This window comes from Sorex fumeus, unplaced genomic scaffold (assembly GCF_029834395.1).
Source record: "Sorex fumeus unplaced genomic scaffold, SorFum_2.1 ptg000003l, whole genome shotgun sequence".
NCBI classification, from domain to species: Eukaryota; Metazoa; Chordata; class Mammalia; order Eulipotyphla; family Soricidae; genus Sorex; species Sorex fumeus.
Genome location: NW_026606060.1, coordinates 46901603 through 46923740, shown reverse-complemented (window position 1 = coordinate 46923740; position 22138 = coordinate 46901603). Strand labels below are relative to the sequence as shown.

The window sequence follows — 22138 nt, the reverse complement described above, 5'->3', positions numbered from 1 at the left end:
TATCTTGCTAAGGCAATTTTGCTAAAAATAGCAGAGTGAGGGTTCTGACTTCATAGTTTGAAAATCACTGTGTTTTTCAATATATTTAACTAATAATTTGCATTAATATAACTGGAGCTCTTATAAAACATAACTCTATACTGTGAAAGCCTATGGAAAAATGTGGAGTCATAAATATAAAATATTAACAAATATAGATAAATACTCTTCTACTTGCTAGTCCCTAATTGATTACTAGTTATTTTATTTTTCTATTTTGGTTTGGTGCCCACACCTGGTTTTGCTGAAGATTTCTTTCTGTTTGACACTCCGGGGTCACTCCTTGTGGGGCTTAGGGAACCATATGTGGTGCCAGGATTGAACTTGGGTTGGCCCCAACTCAGGTTGTCTTCTCACACCCTAGAGATTTATGGTTAGTTTTTAAGAATAAAAAGGATTTAGAATATGAAAATAGATTAGTTAGAAAGTTTTTAAAAACTTTTTGTTACCTATATTTTTATCCTGTAATTTACTAGGGCTACCATAATAAAATGACACACACAAAAAAGCATGTCTGAAACAGAATTTGTTGTTTTTACAGTTCTAGATTAGAAATAAAAATACCCAGAGTGCAGTAACTGTTGGTTTATTTTAAAAGATGAAAAAGGAATATATTGTATGTATTTCCCCTGATGGGCTTTGTTGGCAATGTTTGGCATTTCTGGGGTTATGAGCACATAACTTTACGTATGGTATTCCTTCTTGGCACTTGTGTATCTCCAGTCATTTTTTGTAGAAACATTAGATGTTGGATTATGAGTTCATCCCAATGATCTTAATTTAGCTGATTATCTGCAGCACATCAGGTCATATTCTGAGGTTGTCGGCAGGCGTTAGGACTTCGGCAGATGAAGTTAGGGGAGATGCAGTTCACCCCCTAACATACCCGAGGTAAAGGTCTTAGATATCACCCAACTAATTTCTCAGCTCTTTGTGTTGACTTTTACTTTAGTGCTTTCAAGTGCTTAATGGGACCATCAATTTTGAAGTGTCAGTTTAAGAGAGGTCTAACTAAGAATAAAGTTTCATGGACATTAATAGTTACTGTTTCCAAAGGGGGAACACTATCCTGAAAACCATTTCCCACTCATCTGATTGCTACTGGTAAGACTGAATTGTAACTATTTTCACTCATCACCCTAGAAGTAGACTTTGCTTTTATCTCCAACTTCCATAATTTATTATTTGATAGAAGCATCAAAGTAGCATGTACAAATAAATAGTTTTAGAAAATTAGAGTGAACATTATATAATGCATATAAATAGTATCCTGCAACACTGTGCTCTAGGAAAAATAATGGGAGTTTATCCATCCCATCTGTTCCTAGGTGAATAAAAGTGCAATGCGGCAAAAGCCCAAAACTTGATGCTATCTAAAGACCTTTCTAAAGTTTCTTGTATCAATGGGCAAACTATTTTGGAAGAGGTTTATATTAATTCATTCTTATACCAACCACATATTAAAGTTCCCATTTTAGATACTCCTTAACTGGGTATTTTTTATGGCCATTTAATAAAAATAGTATATTGTGTCATTTCATTTTAGAAATATTTAAGAATGAGATCAAGCATCTTTTCATGTAAAAATCTATGGTTGTTATCATAAACTGTTCTAGTATTTGTTCACTTTTTCTGTTACATAGATGAGCTGTTTTATTTTTAACTTTTATTTATTTACTTTTAATTCAGTCACAGAGATACAGTTACAAAATTGTTCATGCTTGGATTTCTGTCGTATCATGTTCCAATACCGGTCCTTTCACCAGTGTACATTTCCCACACCAACATTCCCAGTTTCCCTTCTGCACCACCCCAACACACTGCCCACCCCCATGTCTGTGTCTAGGTACTTTTCTTCTTTCTCTTTCTCTCCTTCCTTCTCTTTCTCCCTCTCCCTTCACCTCCCTGCCCTTTACTTTCTCTCTCTTTTTCTTTTTGCATATTATGGTTTGCAGTACTGAAAGATTATCCTTGTATATCCCTTTATCAATTTTCACTACTCAGATATTGTCCAGAGTGATCCTTTCCAACAATTATTTTCATACTGGTCCCTTCTCTATCCTAACCACCCTCTGCCACCCACACACTTGTACTTCCAACCATTGACCTTTCCTCCTGGTTCCTGTTTTCCCTGCCCTTGGATAGTCTCATACTACTTTTTTTTTATATTCCACAAATGAATGCAGTCTAGATGAGCTGTTTAGTATAATTTTATCATTCTATTTTATAATAATAAAGATATCAGTCCTTTATAATATGTTCAAAGAATTCCCCCAAATCTGTTTTATTTCCATTTTAATGACTTTATAAGAATTAAATATTTTTATGTATTCACATTCATCAATCTTTTTCTCGGCAGAAACACCAAACCTGTGTAGGTTTGGTTGTAGCTTTTGGTCAAAGATCATTTCTGTATTAAGGATATTATTATAGGAGTAATTATTTTGTGGGGTAGGGAATATCCAGAAATGCTCAGGACTTACTCCAGCTTCTGTGCTCTGGGATCACACATTGAGTTGCTCAGAGGGCCATATATACTGCTGTGACCCAACCAAGACAGGTAACATGCAATCCGCTCCAAGTGTACTCTTTTTCTTTCTTTCTTTCTTTCTTTCTTTCTTTCTTTCTTTCTTTCTTTCTTTCTTTCTTTCTTTCTTTCTCTCTCTCCCTCCCTCCCTCCCTCCCTCCCTCCTTCCCTTCCTTCCTTCCTTTCTTCCTTTCCTTTTTTTTTCTTTTTTTTAGGGAAGAGGGCTTATGACTATGCTCAGAGCCTGGCTCTTTGTATAGGGATCAATCTTTATAGCCTTGGGAGAACATACGAAGTTCAAGGGATTGAATTTGAGCTAGGTGCATGCAAGACAAGCCACACTATGGCTTTGAGCCACAAACATATTTACTCATTATTTGAATATGAATCTGGAATTAAATTGGTAGAAGGAATAAAGTATAAATCCCATTTTTTTCTTTTTACATGGCTAGTTTGTTAACTCACTTGCAAGAATTATGAAACCCATTTTCCTACAAATCTGAAATTCTATCATCAAAGATAACACACTTCCAGAAGCTATGGAGATCTGCTTTGTGAAGTTTTCTCTTCTATTGTCTTTTGATTATTATATCGTCAATGATTTTTTAAATGTCTGATAAAGACTGATCTCCACCCCCTCCATTACTTATCTCTTTTCAAATTGATGCTTGGCTATTATCACACATTTGTTTTTCTAAGTGCACCTAGGATTGCTTGTAATGATCTAAGATAAGGTGGGTGAGAAACTCTATTTCAATACTGTTGCTTTAATTTTAAGACTAAGTGATAGTAAAAGAATTGTTAACTATAACCACATAATGATATCGTGAGGATTATTTTTCCATCAGCATCCACTTTAAGGCCTCTCTTAGCCCTTAATGGTTCCGGCTTCTTCTCTATGTGATGTCTTTAGCTCATATTAATAGATTGGTTTCCTATGGCTATAGTAACAAATCACCACAAACTTAGTTAACTTACGGAAACAAAGATTTGTTATTTGATGATCTGGAAATCCAAACTAGGTCCCAATGGCATAAAATCAAAGGGGTTGGTAAGGCTTCATTCCTTTTCGGAGATTCTAGAGGAGACTGTTTCCTGCCTTTTTTAGCTGCACTGTCCATGGCTCCCAGCTGCCTTCCTAGAAAGCCCATAGTGACCATTGAAGTCTTATTTGTTGCTTTAACATCACTTTAGTACACTATGCTTCCCTCTTCCACTCGTTAACAATCATAATTCCATCTGACCACAGGATGAGTCAGGGTGACCTCCCATATTAAGACTCTTAATAAAATCACAACTGTAAATTCTCTTTGCCATGTAATAGAATACAGTCATAGATTCCAGGAATTAGGTTATGACCATTATTCTGTGTATGATTGCTCATTAATGACTTTTCCCTTGGATTGCTTCTCTCCAAGTAAAAGTCCCTTATTATCATTTCTTATTTTCCTTATCATTCTACATTTCTGTTGTCATCTTCCTTATCTGAGTGCTGTTGTAAGTCCTTAGGGCATAGTTTTTTTGTAATGTGGAACATGTTAAAACAATAACCCCAAATCAAGTCTTCTTCTTCTCCTTTTGGTCATTTAAAATGATGAGTCATCTTTAAACTCTGATACAGCCACACACCCACACTCTCTTAAGTTGGTATTACTTTCTCCATCATCAGAAAAGTAATTTGAAAAGTTGAGAAAGTACATCAGTAGTTTATATTATAGCCCCTCTGCCTTGCTTAAAAAATTATCGAAGTAAAACCTCCATCTTCTATTGTGAGGGGAATTGTGTTGTGATGATCATACTAGGCTTCAAGATTTTTAGTGCCAGAGAATCAGCTACCTGCCAAGCAGCCAGATACATTCTGGAAAGTTCTAATTGTGGGACGGCTCCTCTCAAGCTGAAATATGTCTCCTGATTAATGTTTTTTTTCCTAACTGTCCTATTTCTAGCTCTTGTTGGCTAGACAATCATTTTAATTACTCTTCTACATTTCAAATATTTCTAATATATGTTTTCCTGTATGTTTTCTTATTTTTTTTTATGTAGGAATACTTCTATTTATTCAACCACTGATTAGATGATTGATTTGGGCATGAACTCCACCTTACTTTTTTTCATAGTTTTATTTATTTGTTTATTTATTTTTCTTCTTATATTTATTTATTGAATCACTGTGGGAAAAGTCACTAAGCTTTCAGGTTTAAGTCTCGGTCATACAATGATCAAACACCTCTCCATTCACTAGTACTCATTTTCACCACCAAGATCCCCAATATGCCCCCCTACCACCCCTCCCAATGCCTGTGAGGCAGATGATTTCCACTTAACTCTTCTCTACATTTCTACATTGATTAAATTCATTATTTCGACAAAAGATGCACCATTATTGTTTAGAATTCTCCCCCCCCCCAACATTCAGAACTGCTGAAAAGGCATTGTGAAATACTTTATTTTCTATAGCTGGATATGAGAATCATATAATGATTTTGGATTTCTGCAAAGAGACAGATAATTACAAGTTTGGTTCCTGTACATCTGGTGTTATGGCTGTACCGGAGAGCCACTCGTGGGGGGCAACTCATGACCTCGGTAGGGTGTGAAGGACAAGCCTGTACCGCCCCCTTCCCATGAGACTGCAATTGCCCCATCACTGCGGGCTCATACCTGGCTTTCCTATAAGCTCTGAGGCAGTAGCCACCTTGCAGCCAGGAGTGAAAAAGGCAGAAGGGAGCAACACCCTTTCCCTCCCGGGGAGACATGGCACCGTAGTTTAACCCATGGTCCATTCACTTTTCTGCCGCAAACTGCCGGGCTCTGGACTAAGTCTTTTGCCTCTGGAGCCATGGCCGTGCCAGAGAGCCACTCGTCGGGAGGCAACTCGTGACCTTGGTAGGGTGTGAAGGATGAGCTAGCACTGCCCCCCTTCCCATAAGACTGCAGTTGCCCCATCATCACCGGCTCATACCTGGCTTTCCAATAAGCTCTGAGATGGCGGCCACCTTGTATATGGTCCAGATGCATTTCTGCCAAAAGCCACTGGGTTTCAAGATTTGTTTCTGAGTCTCTGGGTTCATGGCTGTTAAGCAGATTGATCAGGAGCCAGAGAGGCTGATTGTAGGTGGAGACTTGGGGTCTCGCTGTTATGGGGAGGAAAGGGCCGGTTCCACCCCCATCTGGTGAGGCCCCACATGTCTCATCACTGCAGGCCCAAACCTGACTGTCCAGTGGCCTCTGGAGGATGGCGGTCACTAGGCCGCCAAGGGGAACAAGCCAAGGCGCAAAACCTATTCCCACCTGGAGTGGTCCAGCCCCAGTAACCTACTGCAGGAACAGGACGCACTTCTGCCAAAAGCCTTTGGGTTCCAAGATTTGTTTCTGAGTCTCTGGGATAATGGCCGTTAAGCAGTTCGATTAGGAACCAGAGAGGACATTCCTCCAATTATACAGTTGAGCCAGAGTTGGTTTGTGGGTGTGTCTCCCACATACCTAACTTTTGGCCATTTACTTTCTTAGTAAACTTTGCCCCAAGTTTTCGGGTCTGGTCAAAGGCACAGCAGCAATTCTGGGGTATCTGAAAGTCTGATGGTGCCATCAGGCTGCTGATGCACTCATCTCATAGGTACAGATTGACCTTCTGGCAATACCATACCCCCCTGTTTTCTTCTTTTGTCTTCTCTCAAGACATGCTGGATACTCAAAATTTTTCTTACCTATGTACAAAAAGAGTCAATTTGCCTGTACCTTCTCAAATATAGACTTCAGGATCCAGCCAGATGTGGTATTGCTGTTGTGTTGGTTCAGTTCTTCACATATGGGTAAGACTAAAAAGAGTTCTCCCAGCACACACACACACACACACACACACACACACACACACACACTTAAGTATAAGGAATTGGAATTGAACCTTACATATTTGAGGCATTTTAAATATGTTCTCTTAGAATGTCTACATTAGACAGCCAGCCCATGTTTTATGAAACCGTTGACCTAGATTATTCCCATTTCTAATTAGTACAGAGGAAGGCAGGGCTGTCAGTTTATTTATTCTAAGTTTCATACTGTCAGCTTTCTCTTAAAATTGTTTCACAACATTGTTAATCTAGACAGCCTATGCTGAATTCCTTTCTCTCCCTCCCTTCCTTCCTTCCTTCCTTCCTTCCTTCCTTCCTTCCTTCCTTCCTTCCTTCCTTCCTTTCTTTCTTTCTTTCTTTCTTTCTTTCTTTCTTTCTTCTATTGAGTCACTGTGAGATACACTTACAAAGCTGTTCATGATCACATTTCAATCATATCGTGTTCCAACACCCATTCTTCCACCACCAATGACTCCAGTTTCCCTCCTGCCACCACCCCCACCTCTATGGCAGGCACTTTTCTTCTCTCTCTGTCTCTCTCTGTCTCTCTCTCTCTGTCTCTCTCTTCTTTTGGGCATTATGTTTTGCAATACAGATACTGAGAGGTTATTATGTTTATCTATTTACCAACTTTCAGCATACAGTTTTGAAGTGATCATTTCAGAGTGATCATTTCCAACTATCATTGACATACTGGTTCCTTCTCTACCCCACTGCCTTCTCCCGCAGCATTTGAGGCAGGCTTCCAACCATGCACCCATCCTCCTGGCCCATGTTTCTACTGTCCTTGGGTATTAGTGTCATACTATTTTTTTTTTGTATCCCACAAATGAGTGCAATCATTCTATGTCTGTTCCTCTCCTTCTGCTTCATGCTGTATTTTTATAACGTGTTGCTTTGCTGAACAACCGAACTCATTCTAAACAATAATAAATATTGAGTTATTAGGTTTAATCCACTACTGATATATTTTTAAACTTTCTTAGAGATATGTTGTAAAGAACTTGTAAAAGCATTTTATATGGACATTTATTGGTAGTGTTTATCTTTCTTGGGGACAGCATAATTTTTTTATTTAGTACTAAACTTAAAGCAGCTTTTAGCTCTAGACAAATATTTTCCATGGTTTGCACAGTCGACTACTATAGGTAAAATGAAGCTTAGTGAGCCTAAACCTCAATGATTATTGTATAATTGAAATCCAAGCACAAAAATTTGTAAGTCTAGAACTGTACCTCATGGTGTTTCACTAATACAAATTTTTAAAAAATAATAAAATGACTAGTGACACCAGAATAAAAACTAGATATTCCTTTATGAGCTGTATGATGACCTAGTACAGTACCTTAATGATCTATTTAGGATTCAGTGACAGGGCAGATCTTTGACATCAGGACTGAGAGCACAGTCTGAGGCCTACAATCATTAAAAAATAACCACGAAAAAGTCTGGAATTCAGGAAGGAGCCAGATATCAGAATAAAGATAAAGCCCAGTTTCACCAAAAAAAAAAAAAACCCCTACAAAATAAAACCCCTGTTGATCAAGTTTTGGTACATTTTTCAAGAGTAGGTCCAATGGAGTATTGAAGCTGAATCACAAATTGTTGAACCTAGTCCATTGCCAAATTTTGTCACTGAGAATATCTTGGAAACTAACCAGTATATCAAAAATCCAGGTTTGGGAACAGAGAGATAGTATGTAGATAGGGTACTTACCTTACATGCAGCTGACCCATTTTCAATCCTTGGCACCATATATGGTCCCAAGAGTCCCCAACAGGGAATGGAGCCAGTAGTAAGCCCTGAGCACTGTTGGGTCTGGCCCCAATACAAAACAACAACAACAACAGCAGCAGCAGCAGCAACAACAGCAACAAAATCCAGGCTTCTCATCTATTAGGTAGAGTGCTTGATAAAGCAAGACGCTGCTTTCTAATGTGTCATTTCCTTTTCCCTTTACTGCCTATGAGAGCTCTTGTTATGGTCCTTTTTAATTTGTGATGCAATGGCATTGAACACTACATTTTCTGTCCTAAGACCTAGAATGGAGCCCTGAAATTTCCATCAACCACATGCTTAATATTGGGCAAGTGATTGGTAATTCCAAGCCTTCATTTCTGGATTAAGATAATAGTAACATTGGTAGAATTAATGTAAGGTCTAAATAAGAATCACCTGAATAAATGAAGTATCACTCACTTTGAAGACTGAAAATCCCTCCATAAGTACAAGTTTTTGATAGTACTTTTTCTTTTCATGTTCCCCGCCTCCTCCTTTCTCAATACATACCAAGTAAAGAGCCTGGACTGAGGTATAGATGGGATGGATTTACTGTGCTTCCTCATTCTGTATAGTCAGTGTAAAGACCACATCCTGTGGTTCACTCTTGTAGACTGAGTTGTAACTAATACTTTTTGTTTGCTTTGGGGCAAACCTAACGGTTCTCTTGGTATACTCCTAGCTCTGTACTCAAGGACCGTATTCAGGGGATTGAATGGGAGCTGGCAGTGTGCATGGCAGGCGCCTTTACTCTTGTACTGTATCTCTAGCCCACAAGCTGATGTTCTTACAGTGATTTGGATCTGTGATGGGTTTTGAAAGAATGAATTCAGATTTTACTCTTTAAATAAATGTTTATTTAAGTATACTGTGTGAAAAGGATGACTATGGTTCTTGCCTTTCAGATTCTTTAATTTTAGTAGAAAATTTAGACCTTAAAATACTGACTTGTAGGATAACATGGTTTTGTCCTTTCTGCCTTGTCACAAGGGAGCTTAGGTTTGTTGGGTTACTCCCATCACAGTGCTCCCATTCCTCTGTGTTTATTTATAAATTCTTTCTTTGTGCTCTGTTGACTTGTACATATTTTCTCCTTAAGTCCTTTGCATAGTTAATTCAGAGCAAACTCCTTTTTGTATAGACAAAGGTAAAGGTAAAGGTAAAGGCCCGCCCGTTGATCGTCGATTTGCTCGAGCGGGCCCAGTAACGTCTCCATTGGAGACTTTGTTGTTACTGTGTCTGGCATATCGAATACTCTCGGTAGCTTGCCGGGCTCTCCGAGAGGGGCGGAGGAATCGAACTCGGGTCGGCCATGTTGGCCGCTTGTAAGGCGAACGCCCTACCCGCTGTGCTATAGACAAAGGAAGACAGTAAATGCTATGCTTTTGTAACTTGGGAGTTAATTGACTCTCAATGATATTTTCCATCTGGGCGTGTGTTCTCTTGATTTAAGCCTCAGTTTCCCTTACTTCCTAGCACCCCAAAAGCAGGGTCCCAATGAGGGACTGGATGGAACGAGGGCAAGTGGTGAGCTATCGAGATGGGTCTGGCCAAAGTGCCATAATGCTTAACTATAAGTTAAGAGCTTGGTCATGGACAAATTCTGTCATGATCCAAAAAGTAATACTTAGATTCGGACCCTGCTAGGGTTAGGAATGATTAATCTGGCCTGAGCACTGTAGTCTGAGTCTGTAGCAAGATGTTCCCAGGAGAACTGCCCTATAAGCCTCAACATATCTCTTACTGTGTCCATACAAATATAACTAATATTAAGAAGTAGAACTAATATGTTAATTAAGTTATTGGACTAAGGAGAAGAGGAAAACCCCAGGTGGTGTTTCCTGCCCTTGAGCCTGATGGGCAGTTAGGAAGGGCTTTCTTATGTTGATTTTGCTGTAGGACCGGGTGAAGCAGAGCACAGAGTGCCTGGGAGTTGGAAAGACTAGAGAGTTGGAGAGAGAGGGAGAGAGAGCAGGGCAGCATGATGGAGCGTGGAGAGATGAGCAGGAGAGACAGGAGGAGAGGGGAATGAGGGACAGTGTGAAACTAGAATGGGGGACTCAGAAAGACTGGAACAGGGGCTGGAGCGATAGCATAGCGGGTAGGGTGTTTGCCTTGCACGCGGCCAACCCGGGTTCGATTCCCAGCATCCCATATGGTCCCCTGAGCACTGCCAGGAGTAACTCCTGAGTGCAGAGCCAGGAGTAACCCCTGTACATTGCCGGGTGTGACCCAAAAAGAAAAAAAAAAGACTAGAACAGCCGCGTGGGGAGAATGAAATAAAGGGCAATTGATCAATCAACCGGCTTGGTCCTCATTTCCTCCTCCATCTGCCCCCTGGCACGGGCCGACCCGGCTGGGTGAGTGGCCCGAGACCACCCCCAACCTGGGTAGTGAGGGGGAGAGCCGTCGGAGCCTTCCCTGGCCGTCCTGGGAGATTATACACTGACTGAAATACTATTTTATTTATTCATTTTTTTAATCATGTATCATAGAATGCTACCATGTACATGTTACTTTGTTGTTAGATGTTAGGTAAAGGTTTTTTCCCTTTTTTTGAAATGAGCCCTATGTATCATGTAGAATAATGGGATTATTTTATTATTCCATATCTTGTTATTTTGGTGAGTTTATTTTCTAGATAATTAATTTCTTTTGGAAGGAGGGCATGGAGTTTTGGGCCACACCTGGCAGTGCTCAGGGTTTACTCCTGGCTCTGAGCTCAGAGGTCACTCCTGGCAGAGCTCAGGGACCACGTGGGGTGCCAGGGATGGAACTGGATCAGGTGTGCAAGAAAAATGTCCTACCTACTGTACTATTTTGAAAGTCCTCGAGATCATTTAATTTTTTTAAATAAATCATTTATCAAAAAAGTTCTGGAAAATTAAAATAGACCATTAAAAATATCAGCATGTATGAACTATGACTTGAGAATTTTATGATTCTCTCATCAACTAAAGTTGTGATCAGAGGAGTGAGTTTATTTTGACATGTTTTATGCTTGGTAATTTCAACCTAATGTTGAAAAATGAAATAATTGGAGAAGAGCAACACTAGAGTCTACTTTGAATGTGACTCTGTCAGTGGGATACTGTTCACCTGGATTGGGTGGTTGTGGGAGTAGAAAGAGATGAATGTTTTTGAGATATAATTAATAGTGAAGTATAGAATTTAGTATTAAATATGGAAGGTGATATGAATAATAATTGAATAATCTGTAGTTTAGTTTATAGTTTGCTGCAGGTTGACTTTAGGTTGACCTTGCGACCACTCCCTACTTTCGGACTAGCCTGGAGCAATAGCACAGCGGTAGGGCATTTGCCTTGCATGCAACCAACATGGCCGACCCGAGTTCGATTCCTCCGCCCCTCCCAGAAAGCCTGGCAAGCTACCGAGAGAATCTCACCTGCACGGCAGAGCCTGGCAAGCTACCCATGATGTATTTAATATGCCAAACACAGTAACAACAAAGTCTTCAATGGAGATGTTACTGGGCCCGCTTGAGCAAATCGATGAACAACAGGAGGAAAGTGACAGTGACAATCCGTAGTTTGTTGAATAGCTGGTATGTAGAAATATTGTTTATTGGTGAGGACCAAAAGAGAAGGAGTGAATTGAAAAGAAATATGCAAAATATTTAAAGACTTTTTAAAAAAACTTAAAAGCAATCATAAATGGTTTTGTTTTTATTTTATTATTTTTTAAAATTTTTATTAGTGCAACACCATGAGGTACAGTTGTAGACTTACAAATTTTTGTGCTTGGGTTTAAATTATACAATGGTTGAGTACCCATTCCTCCACCGGTGCCCATTCCCCACCTCCAATGCTCCCAGCATCCCTCCCACCCCCCACCCCCCTATTCCACCCTACCCCTGTGGCAGGGCATTCCATTTTGTTCTCTTTCTCCTTTTGCGTGCTGTGGTTTGTAAAAGAGGCATTGATATGCAGCTGTTAGAAAAGATCAAGTCATGAAATTTACCTACAAGTGGTACTACATGGAAAGTAGCTTGCTAAGTGAAATGAGTCAGAGAGGGATAGTCATAGAAAGTTTGTATTCATCTGGGGAATATAAAGTAACAAATTGGGAAACTAACACCCAAGAATAGCTGAGATAAGTACCAGGAGGTCCACTCCATGGCTTGAAGGTCAGTTGCACATGCCGAGGGAGAAGGCAGTTCAGATAGAGCGGGGAGCCCCAAGTAAAGGGTGTTGGGAGGACCCTCCCAGGATGAGAGATGCATGCTGAAAATAGACTATAGACTGAACATGATAGTCATGAATGGTTTTGTTGGTTTGTATTGGGGATTTGCATAGCTATGCTCAGGGATAACTCCTAGCTCTGAGCTCAACGATCACTCGTGATGCTGTTTGAGGAACCATATGGACTGGAGGGGATTGAACCTGTATCAACCACGTGCAAGACAAGTGCCTTACCCACTGCACTATCACTTTAGCCTCTTTAATCATGAATGTTTTGATAAAGACGAATTTGATGAGAGACTTAACCAACCAGATAGTAAAATTAATTTTAAGTCTTTACTAATCAAAACAGTGTGATTCTAATATGAGAATAGACTGACATATGGAGCTAATTAGAAAGGCCAGAAACAAATTCAATTATACCCAAGCATATGGTACATACCTATTGTCACAGGAATTCAGTTGGAAAATAGTCTCACATGTAAACAAAGATATATTCATAAAAATATGCCCTTAAAAGCAAAACATGAAAATTTCAGTACCATAAGATTGACTTAATAGAGAATGATTATAAATGTACTGGGACTTAAATTTATCATGTAGACATTTATGTATCATTGAAACTGTCCAAAATATATTATTAGAGCTAAATGCCAGATTTTTACAGGCTGATAGTATTTTTACATATTCATATGTAATAGTCTTCATATAAGGTTTACAGGAAATCTTTAAACTGGCATCTCATTTTGTGTAAGAAAATGCAATGTTCTCATCCAGATTTCTATGGAGTCTGCCAACCAATCTCAGTCACACGCTTGACTTCTTGTTCTGAATTCCTGTTTGTTTTGTTTGGGGCCAAACCCAACAAAGTCAGGGTTACTTCTGACTCTGCTCTCAGAGATCACTTCTGGTGGAGCTTTGGGGACCATATGGAATGCCAGATACCAAACCTGAGTCTGCCGCATACAAGGCCAAGTGTCCTGCTTCCTGTAATATCACTCTCACCCATGAAAATTTCTTTTTGCAAAGGACGATTGATTTTATTTTTCCTTTTTAAAAAATCTTGTGTTTTTTCTCACTGGAATAGGTTATTTTACATGAAATGGGCACTGTTACATTGTTCTTATTAATGAAAGTCTAGCAGGTGTTGTCAAGTCTGGCAATTCTATTCTCAGAAGATCATACAATACATTATGGAGTTGCAATGTAGTAGTGGTCTCTTGTACCATACAGGAAAGAAATGAAACAGAAATGTGATGTTGATGCAAAAAAAAGTCACAAAAGAGCAAAAAACATTTTGTAACTATATATATTATGTTCAAAAGTATCACATACTTTACTCTTTATTAGTATGTTAGCACTGTCTTCCCATTGTTCATCGATTTGCTTGAGCAGGCACCAGTAATGTCTCCATTGTGAGATTGTTACTGTTTTTGGCATATTGAATATGCCATGGGGAGCTTGCGAGACTCTGCTGTGCAGGCGGGATATTCTTGGTAGCTTGCTGGGCTCTCAGAGAGAGATGGAGAAATTGAACCCAGGTTGGCCACATGCAAGGCAAACGCCCTTCCTGCTGTGCTCTCGCTCCAGCCCGTTCAGGACAGTGACAATGACAACACACACACACTGTCCTCCTGTTGTTCATATATTTGCTTGAGTGGCCCAGCAACATCTTCATTGTGACACTTGTTACTGTTTTTGGCATATCGAATACTTCACAGGTAGCTTGCCAGGCTTTGCCATGTGGGCGAGATACCGTCGGTAGCTTGCCTGGCTCTCCGAGTGGGGCGGAAGAATCAAACCTGGGTCGGCCATGTCAGCCGCATGCAAGGCAAATGCCCTACCCACTGTGTTATCATATATATACATATATATTAAAATTTTAACAACCCAGCACATTATAAACAGAAACTTCAGATACGATTTACCCTGGTTCTACAGGGATGAAGAGATGTTTGAAAGAATGCAAGTAGGAGAGATTTGGTAACAATAATTTATCTCTTAAATTGTGTAGTGGGCATGCATGATTTCATCTTATTATTTTATTATCTCACATAAGCTTTATTGAGGCAAACTTTTTAGCCATTTTGTTGAAGTTCCTCACTTAGAAACCTTAGGTAACTAGTTTCAAAAGCAAAATTTTGTTCTTTCTTTTACTGTCACCCTCCCTTTTCTATTGTTTATTGCTTTGTATCTTCAAGTGAGAAACTGGAAAAGTGAGAAACTGGAATTATGGCTAAATTTTGTAAAAAAAAAGCCTATGAAAACAGTCTCAAATTTAAAACCTATATTAATCACTTAATCACTTAACTTCCCGTTAGTCGTCGATTTGCTCGAGCGGGTGCCAGTAACGTCTCCATTTGTCCCTGTCGCGTGCTAGTGTAGCCCAATGGCATCTGTTCGCTCCGGGAACATGAAGGGCCTCAAACCGATCGTTCATGATCTTCAGGAAGTAGTCTGACCATCTGGTAGGTGGGCGGCCACGCGGTCTCTTGACATCCCGTGGAATCCAATCAGTAACAGCTCTAGTCCAACGGTCGTCTTTAAATCTCATTACGTGACCAGCCCATCTGATTTTCGACACCTTGGCAAATGAGACAGCGTCCCTGATCCTTGATCGTCGACGGATGTCAGAACTCCGGATTCTTTCTCTCATTTGAGTGAAACGTGATATTCCAAGCATAGCTCTTTCTATTCTTCTTTGGGAGACCTGAATGGCGTTCTCATCTTGTTTGCGTAGGGCCCAGGTCTCTGAGGCATATGTTAATGCAGGAAGAACAGTGGAATCAAAGAGATGTGCCCGGAGTCGGAGGTTCTTCGTCCTCTTAGCTATTTCTTCAATGTTCTTGAAGGCGTTCCAAGCCGCTCTCTTCCTCCTGCGCAGCTCGGGTGCCAGGTCATTTGTCATGTTGACCTCTCGACCTAGGTAGACATAGCTGTTGCATTCGGAGATGGTCGTTCCATTGAGAGCGAATGGGGCGTCAGGAACAAGGCTGTTTCTCATAAACATTGTCTTCGTAAGATTCAGCTGTAGTCCTACCTTTCCACACTCACGGTCAAAGTCGGCCAGCATTTGTGCCGCTTGGCTGATGTTTGGTGTTATTAAAACAATATCATCAGCAAAGCGGAGGTGGTGTAATTGCCGACCATCTATCTTCACTCCCATTCCTTCCCATTCCAGTCGTCGCATGATGTTCTCGAGGGTGGCACTGAAGAGTTTCGGTGAAATGGTATCACCCTGCCGCACCCCTCTCTTGACATCAACGATCACTTCTTTGTAGAATGGTGAGATCCTGGTAGTGAATCCGCAATACAGCTCACGGAGGATCCTGATGTATTGGGCTTGAATGCCCTGATTGGCTAGGGCTTCAATGACCGCTTCCATCTCAACAGAATCAAAGGCCTTCTTTAAATCAATGAACGTTAAGCAGAGCGGCATCTTGAACTCCCGAGAAACCTCAATGAGCTTGGTTATTGTGTGGATATGGTCGATGGTGCTGAATCCTTTGCGGAACCCTGCTTGCTCGCATGGTTGTCCTTCATCTAATGTTCTGCCAATCCTATTCAGGATGACTCGAGTGAACAACTTGTAGATGACAGACAATAGGCAGATCGGGCGATAGTTGCCCATGTCATGGATGTCTCCCTTCTTGAACAGTAGTACGGTCCTGCTGGTTTTCCATTGGGACGGAACCTTGCATTCAGACAGGTAGCGAGTGAAGAGCCGAGCCAGTGTATTGATGAGTACTGACGGCAGGTTCTTCAGGTGTTCAGGTCTGACCTTGTCTGGGCCGGGTGCTGTTTGTTTCTTTACCGACGAAATGGCGTGTCGGATTTCGGAGGGGAGAACGTTGGGAACAACATACCCATCCTGTGGAATTTGGTATGTTGGCAAGTGGACATGGCTATCGAAGAGATTTGAGTAGAAGTCATGGATAATCTTCTCCATTGCCGTTCTGGAGGATGTGATGGATCCATCAGGACGTCGGAGGGCAGTCATCTTGGTCTTATAGTTGGCGAAGGACAGGCGGGCCTTACGAATACTTTTCCCGGCTTCTGCCGCATCTACCAGTACTTCTGCTCTTCTCTCTTTGAGGTCTTCCTTGATCGCATCTCTGCACTGCTTTGCAAGCTCGGACGTTAGCTTGCGGTTGCCTGAGGCATGCGCCAAACCACGCTGGCGAATTAGCTCAAGAGTTTTCGAAGATAGGCGACTTTTTGTGGCTATCTCTCTCTTGGCGTTCCTCGCACATTCATGGAGGTGCTGAACCAGTCGATCGTATTCCTCGTCAATGTTGTCAACAATGGCATCTTCCCATGTTGCCGCAATAGTACCAAAGAGTTCCCAGTTGGTGGTCATTCTATATTACCCTATCAGAATAGACTATTCCTCATGGATTTGGCTCATCTGGAATTTGACTTAAACTTAAAGAAGTATGAGTGTTTTTGAGATGGGTCTTGAAATACTTTCCACAGGAACATATGCACTAAAGGCTCACCTCCAGGGAGAAATGTTGTGATCTAGGAAGCAAAGAAATAAACACGTCATTATTGTCTTCTTTCCTTCTCACAGACTCACAGGTCCACATACATATGCAGAGGAAAGCAGATTGAGAGGAAGCAGGCCAAGGTGTTGTTGGTTATCTGTGCATACTAGGGTTTCATCAGGTGCTTCTGTCATTTCATATTTTTGAGTATTTCTCTAATAATCATATATTATCACAAAGGGAAAGCAGTGTAATTTACCCCGTGTGTTTATGTTTCAAAACATATTTCAAGTAAAACATACTTCAAAACATACTTCTTTGTAAACAATCAGAATCCAGGTGAGCCAAATCCATGAGGAATGGGCTATTGTGATAGAGTGAGATAGGTTTTAAACTTGAGATTGTATTCACAGACTTTTTACATTTTGTCATAATTCCAATTTCTCACTTTGAAGATACAAAGCAATAAACAATAGCAATAACTAAACTGAAAAGCAAAGTAATTTACAGAATATGCATCCTCAAGCCTCTCACTGGTGGTTAGATTGGTTTGTAGTGAATCAACTGTTGAATGATCTGTGAATATTTGTTGGGCATCTACTAATTGATCTCAGATTCTGAAGATTGAGTGGTAAACAAGAAAGATTCAAACTCTCAGGCATCTGGTGTACAAAATATCTTTATCAGAGTTTTATCAATACTTCCAATGAAAGATTTTCAGTAATGAGGCTCCTTCTCATCCTCTCTAGCGCTAGTTTTAGGCTGATTTCTTTTACCTGTGCATTTTCATTTTAGAAGGCAAACAGAATAGTTAGTTCATGAGGAATTCTTTTTTTGTGTGTTGACCAATATCTTTTCTTCTTAACATATAATCATTGGTCTTTGTCTGCCTTTAAGGACCTTAGAATAAATCTACCATACCAATTTCTCCCCTTCCCGGCTTTCTGGGGTTGCTCTTGAGGGATAGCCTTTCAAATATATTGAGAACACTATTTTGCTGCTAGAAGGCTTCTCTGGGATAGAACATTGCTGTTCCTTTAATCAATTCTTCTGTGACATGGTTTTTAAAAATCATATCCCATCCTGATTGCTTTCCTCTGGATGCTTTCTACTTTGTCACCCTTTGTTGTTAAAAATAAATTACTCCCAATTTCCTGCTTTCAATAGAGTCGAGTGAACATAATTGACTCTTTGATGTGTGAGGATCTGGTGTGGTCTGAAGGCAATTACACTGACCTTGAATACTTAGTCTGCTGTACTGTAAATATCATTATAGAAAAATAGGAGCTTGCACTGAATATCTACGAACCCTTGGAAATCTTGAAAATGTAATGCTTTTTTTCTTTTAATTATCTTTGATTTAGCTCATGATGTGTACATCATAAATGTAGCAAAGATAAAAATAAAGCATGATTAATTATGAAATTTATCACAGATAACCTGTTTTCATAAAATTTTGAGAGCAAGGTTATGTTTTACTGGTTTATAAAACTCTTCCTAACTTAGCATCGTCCTCTGTATATAATAGATGCCCAATATTTATCCCATATATATAAAATTATATATATAATTATATATAAATGCCTATATATAAAATTCAAATTGTGAAAACTAAAACAAATTCCATATTTAAGAATATGTTGAAGAATAATTAAAGAAGAGTTGAACCTCAAAATTTCCTTACTAAAAGTAACCTTAATACATTATATAATGGTGTTTTTTAATGCTAATGTTTTGGGTTAGGGTACCTTTACTTATGAATGACAGTTGACCCAATTAGCTGACCCAGATAATAAAGTTCTCAACCTATAAATAACTTTATTCCTTATCTATCCTGGGACAACTGGCCCTGGAGTTCTTTGAGAAGTTCAGTAATGTAATTAATTTTATATTTAATGACATCATATCCCACACCAAGAACATCAATAAAGTCATCAAGTGCTATGATGGTAAAATGGTGAATAGAGAGGCGTAAGAGAGAAATAGCTAGTTTATTTTAGGGTAAGTAAGATTAGGTCAGGTTTAAAGATTGGAGGAACTTACTGGCAGAGACCAATACTTGATGATATTTTTGAGAACTAGTTCTAACCTTCTCTTACTACTTTTATCTGTTATCTTTTTAATCTTTTAGGTTTATTGCCTTATGGTCACAAAATGACTGTCTAACTCTAGACATAAAACAATTTAGAGAGCTGATCCTGAGTATGACCATAGTGTTGAAAGAGAATCCATGCATGTCTTTTGGGGGGGAGAATAAAAAGTTTCCAGTAATCTTTCAGAAAAATATTAAGACCCTCTCACCAAGAACCCTTTAGTTGCTCTATGACTCAACTGCTCTTATTTGAGTCATATAGTTTTCTCTAGGAATTCGGCAAGAGTCTTGGGGATTTACTATTTATTAAACAACATTTCATACTATTACTAGAAAATAGACATATTTTACAGGAAGAGATCATTATAAGTGTGTGATATATTCAAGATGAAATCTACAAGTAGAATTATACATTTAGAAGAATAGAATTGTAAAAATCCTTTTTAAATGATTACAAAGAAGCTGGTGAAATAGTACAAGGTTTAAGACCCTTTTCTTGCATGTGCCTAACTGTGATTTGATCCCTGGCAATGCACAGGACCCCTGACTCCTGCTGGGAAGTAGCCTCAGACACAGAGCCTGAAGATCCCTGAGCACCATTTGGTGTGACCCAGCCCTCCTCAATGATCACTGATAATATCAGGGTTACATGATTCACGTAGATGAATCATTTCTTCTCACTTTTGGAAGATTTGATGAACCTGATTATCTTTTATAGCTTTCATAAATTAAAAAAGCTGTGTCTTTATCACAAAGCTATTTTTATTTTTTCTCCTTCCTTTCAGGAGTCCTATCCAAAGAAGAGGAATTACACTATGGAAATTATACCATCTGCTTCTCTGGATACATTTCCTTCAGAAAATGAAAATTTTCTAGGTGAACTCACGGACATAGCAGTTACAAAGAAGCCATGCTCCTTGGAAATTGCAAGGGCCCCCTCTCCAAGAACAGGTAATATATGTACACACAATTAGGCTGATTGAATTGGCATATATATGTATATATATATAAAGTGGTAGCATTAATATTTTTGGATCCTATAATGTTTTCACACTGAAAGTACCTTACTATAATCTCTTTCTATCTTCACACACAAGCATACCATGTGCATATGTGTGCATGTATATATATATATGTGTGTATATATATATATATTTTTTGCGTCCAATTAAGTAGATCATTTTTTAGGTGAAGACTTCCTGGTATGAGCCCTCATGAAGATGTTACTTCATGAATGAAGATTGTTGGGAACAGTTTTTTCCCCAACGTGCCCAGACACGTTGCATACCGGGTCCGGGCAGACATGGGGCAAAGAATGACAGGCGCGTGGAGAAATCACTCTGGGAGACAGCTGATGGCTTCTCACTTTATTGCCAAATACACCCATATTTTATAGAGGATCTTGGCTTAAGAGGATGGTTCAATCACATAAAGTTTAGCATTACTGACCTATCACCTTTCCAACTCTGCTTTGCCCCAGCCCAATCCCAGTTAGGGCTAGAGGCTGCAGTTAGGAATGAGCTGTCCCTTCATAGCATCAGTGACAGTTCTTGAGGGTTGAGTGAGACTCAAGTCCAAGGCCAGATACTTGAGGGTGATAAAATGCACCCAGACGCTCCCTACTGGGTTGCTATGCAGAGACAGGTCTTATCTGCTCTGGTGTCTGTTACCATGTTCCACAGAAGATTCTTTGAAAATTTTTGTAATTGTAAAAATTTGCTTAAGTCAGATATAAAACTTGGGATACTTGAGAGCCTCACAGCAGATTTGCTGACTAGAATCTTTGAACCTGCTCTTCCACTTCCCACCTGTTTCCAGGTTATCTCATGACTCAGCTACTTTGTCTGCCTTGTATTATGGTCCTTTAATTAGCAATGTTCTTTTATTATAAAATATGAACAAAACAAATAAATATTATGTCCATTTTCTCGACGAGGGACATTGGAGTTAGGTATCTTATTTAAGATCAATATAGGGGACGGAGTCTTTGACTCTTCTCATCTGCTCTGTGCCACTGCACCGTCACCTCAGAGGAAGAATGTAGGTGATTACATGGGCGCTTATGAAGGAGGAAAGTTTCAAGTGGGTGGTCAACATGCCAGTGCTGCAAGGGAGTTGTAAAAGAAGTTCTGAAGACAGACTGTCTTGGTTTGACAATATAATTACTGCTTATTTTTGAAAAGCAAATTTTAGAAGTGATGTAATAAAACCAGTTTTTTAAAAGTTAACAGTGAGAGACTGGGAAATGGGAAATGAATAATGGAGAATCTATATTACTCCTGGACATTCCAACTTCTGTTATTAAGACTTACATAGCATGTAAGGCATTTGCATGCAGTAGACCTGGGTTCAGTCTCTGGCACTATATATGGTCTCCTGAACCTCACCAGGAGTGGACCCTGCACACAGAGCTAGGAGTAAGTCCTGAGCAAAACTGAGTGTGGGCCCTAAAACGGAGAAGTAGGAGGATAAGGAAATGGAATAGATGAAGCATGTAGAGGGAGAGAAGAACTGTTGGATCATATTTAGGAATGAAGTTGAGCAGATATTATGAACCAAACACATAAGCCATTAAGAAAGGGGTTGACACAGCAGTGGCTTTGGGAGGTGGGTGTGGCTTCTAGGGCTTCTGGAAGTATGGCAGAGGGTCGGGGGAGAAATGGTTTGGGGGAAGCTACCCATCCTGACTATGAAAAACACCAGAGTTCTAAGTCTGGGCACCAGTATCTGAAATTATTAGCATTTTTGACATCTCTGCAGAAAATATTCTTGGAACAGTGGAGTTTAGCCCCGTGTGTATGACTACAGTGGTGGGGTGTGGGTGTGGCTACTGGGGTTTCAGCAGGGTGGGTATTAAACCCACATCTCACACCAGAGATCCTGAAGTCTCTGGACCACACAGAGTTGTAATTTCTCAATACTGAAATTCCAGTCGGAGCTCACCAAATTAAATGGGAAAGTAACAAAGAAGCCGACCAAATCCAACAAGCAACAATAATGCAGATGGCTCAAGTAGCAACAAATAGCTTAATAAATTCTTAGACAAGGACTTAACAACCCCACGATCAGATATAACAATTTTCACATAAATTAATTTTTCCATTTATTGATTTTAATATCAGAGCTTCGATATCTAATCCAGTTTTATTCTAGAATTGTA

The 22138-nt window shown here is 39.7% G+C and overlaps 1 protein-coding gene and 1 non-coding gene across 11 annotated transcripts in view; one reads left to right on the top strand and one right to left on the bottom strand.

The window, feature by feature from the left end:
- The window catches only part of ANKS1B (ankyrin repeat and sterile alpha motif domain containing 1B), a 1250258-nt gene that overhangs the window by 434393 nt on the left and 793727 nt on the right, over window positions 1-22138 (top strand). For all 10 annotated transcript variants that reach the window (XM_056114313.1, XM_056114308.1, XM_056114302.1 and 7 more), the window contains exon 10: window positions 19764-19929. In XM_056114313.1, the coding sequence (XP_055970288.1) occupies window positions 19764-19929 (166 nt within the window). The remainder of the gene's footprint in view (window positions 1-19763; window positions 19930-22138) is intronic.
- On the bottom strand, window positions 8680-8813 carry LOC130029332 (small nucleolar RNA SNORA51). Its single transcript, XR_008793313.1, has one exon. It is a non-coding gene; the product is annotated as a small nucleolar RNA SNORA51 (small nucleolar RNA).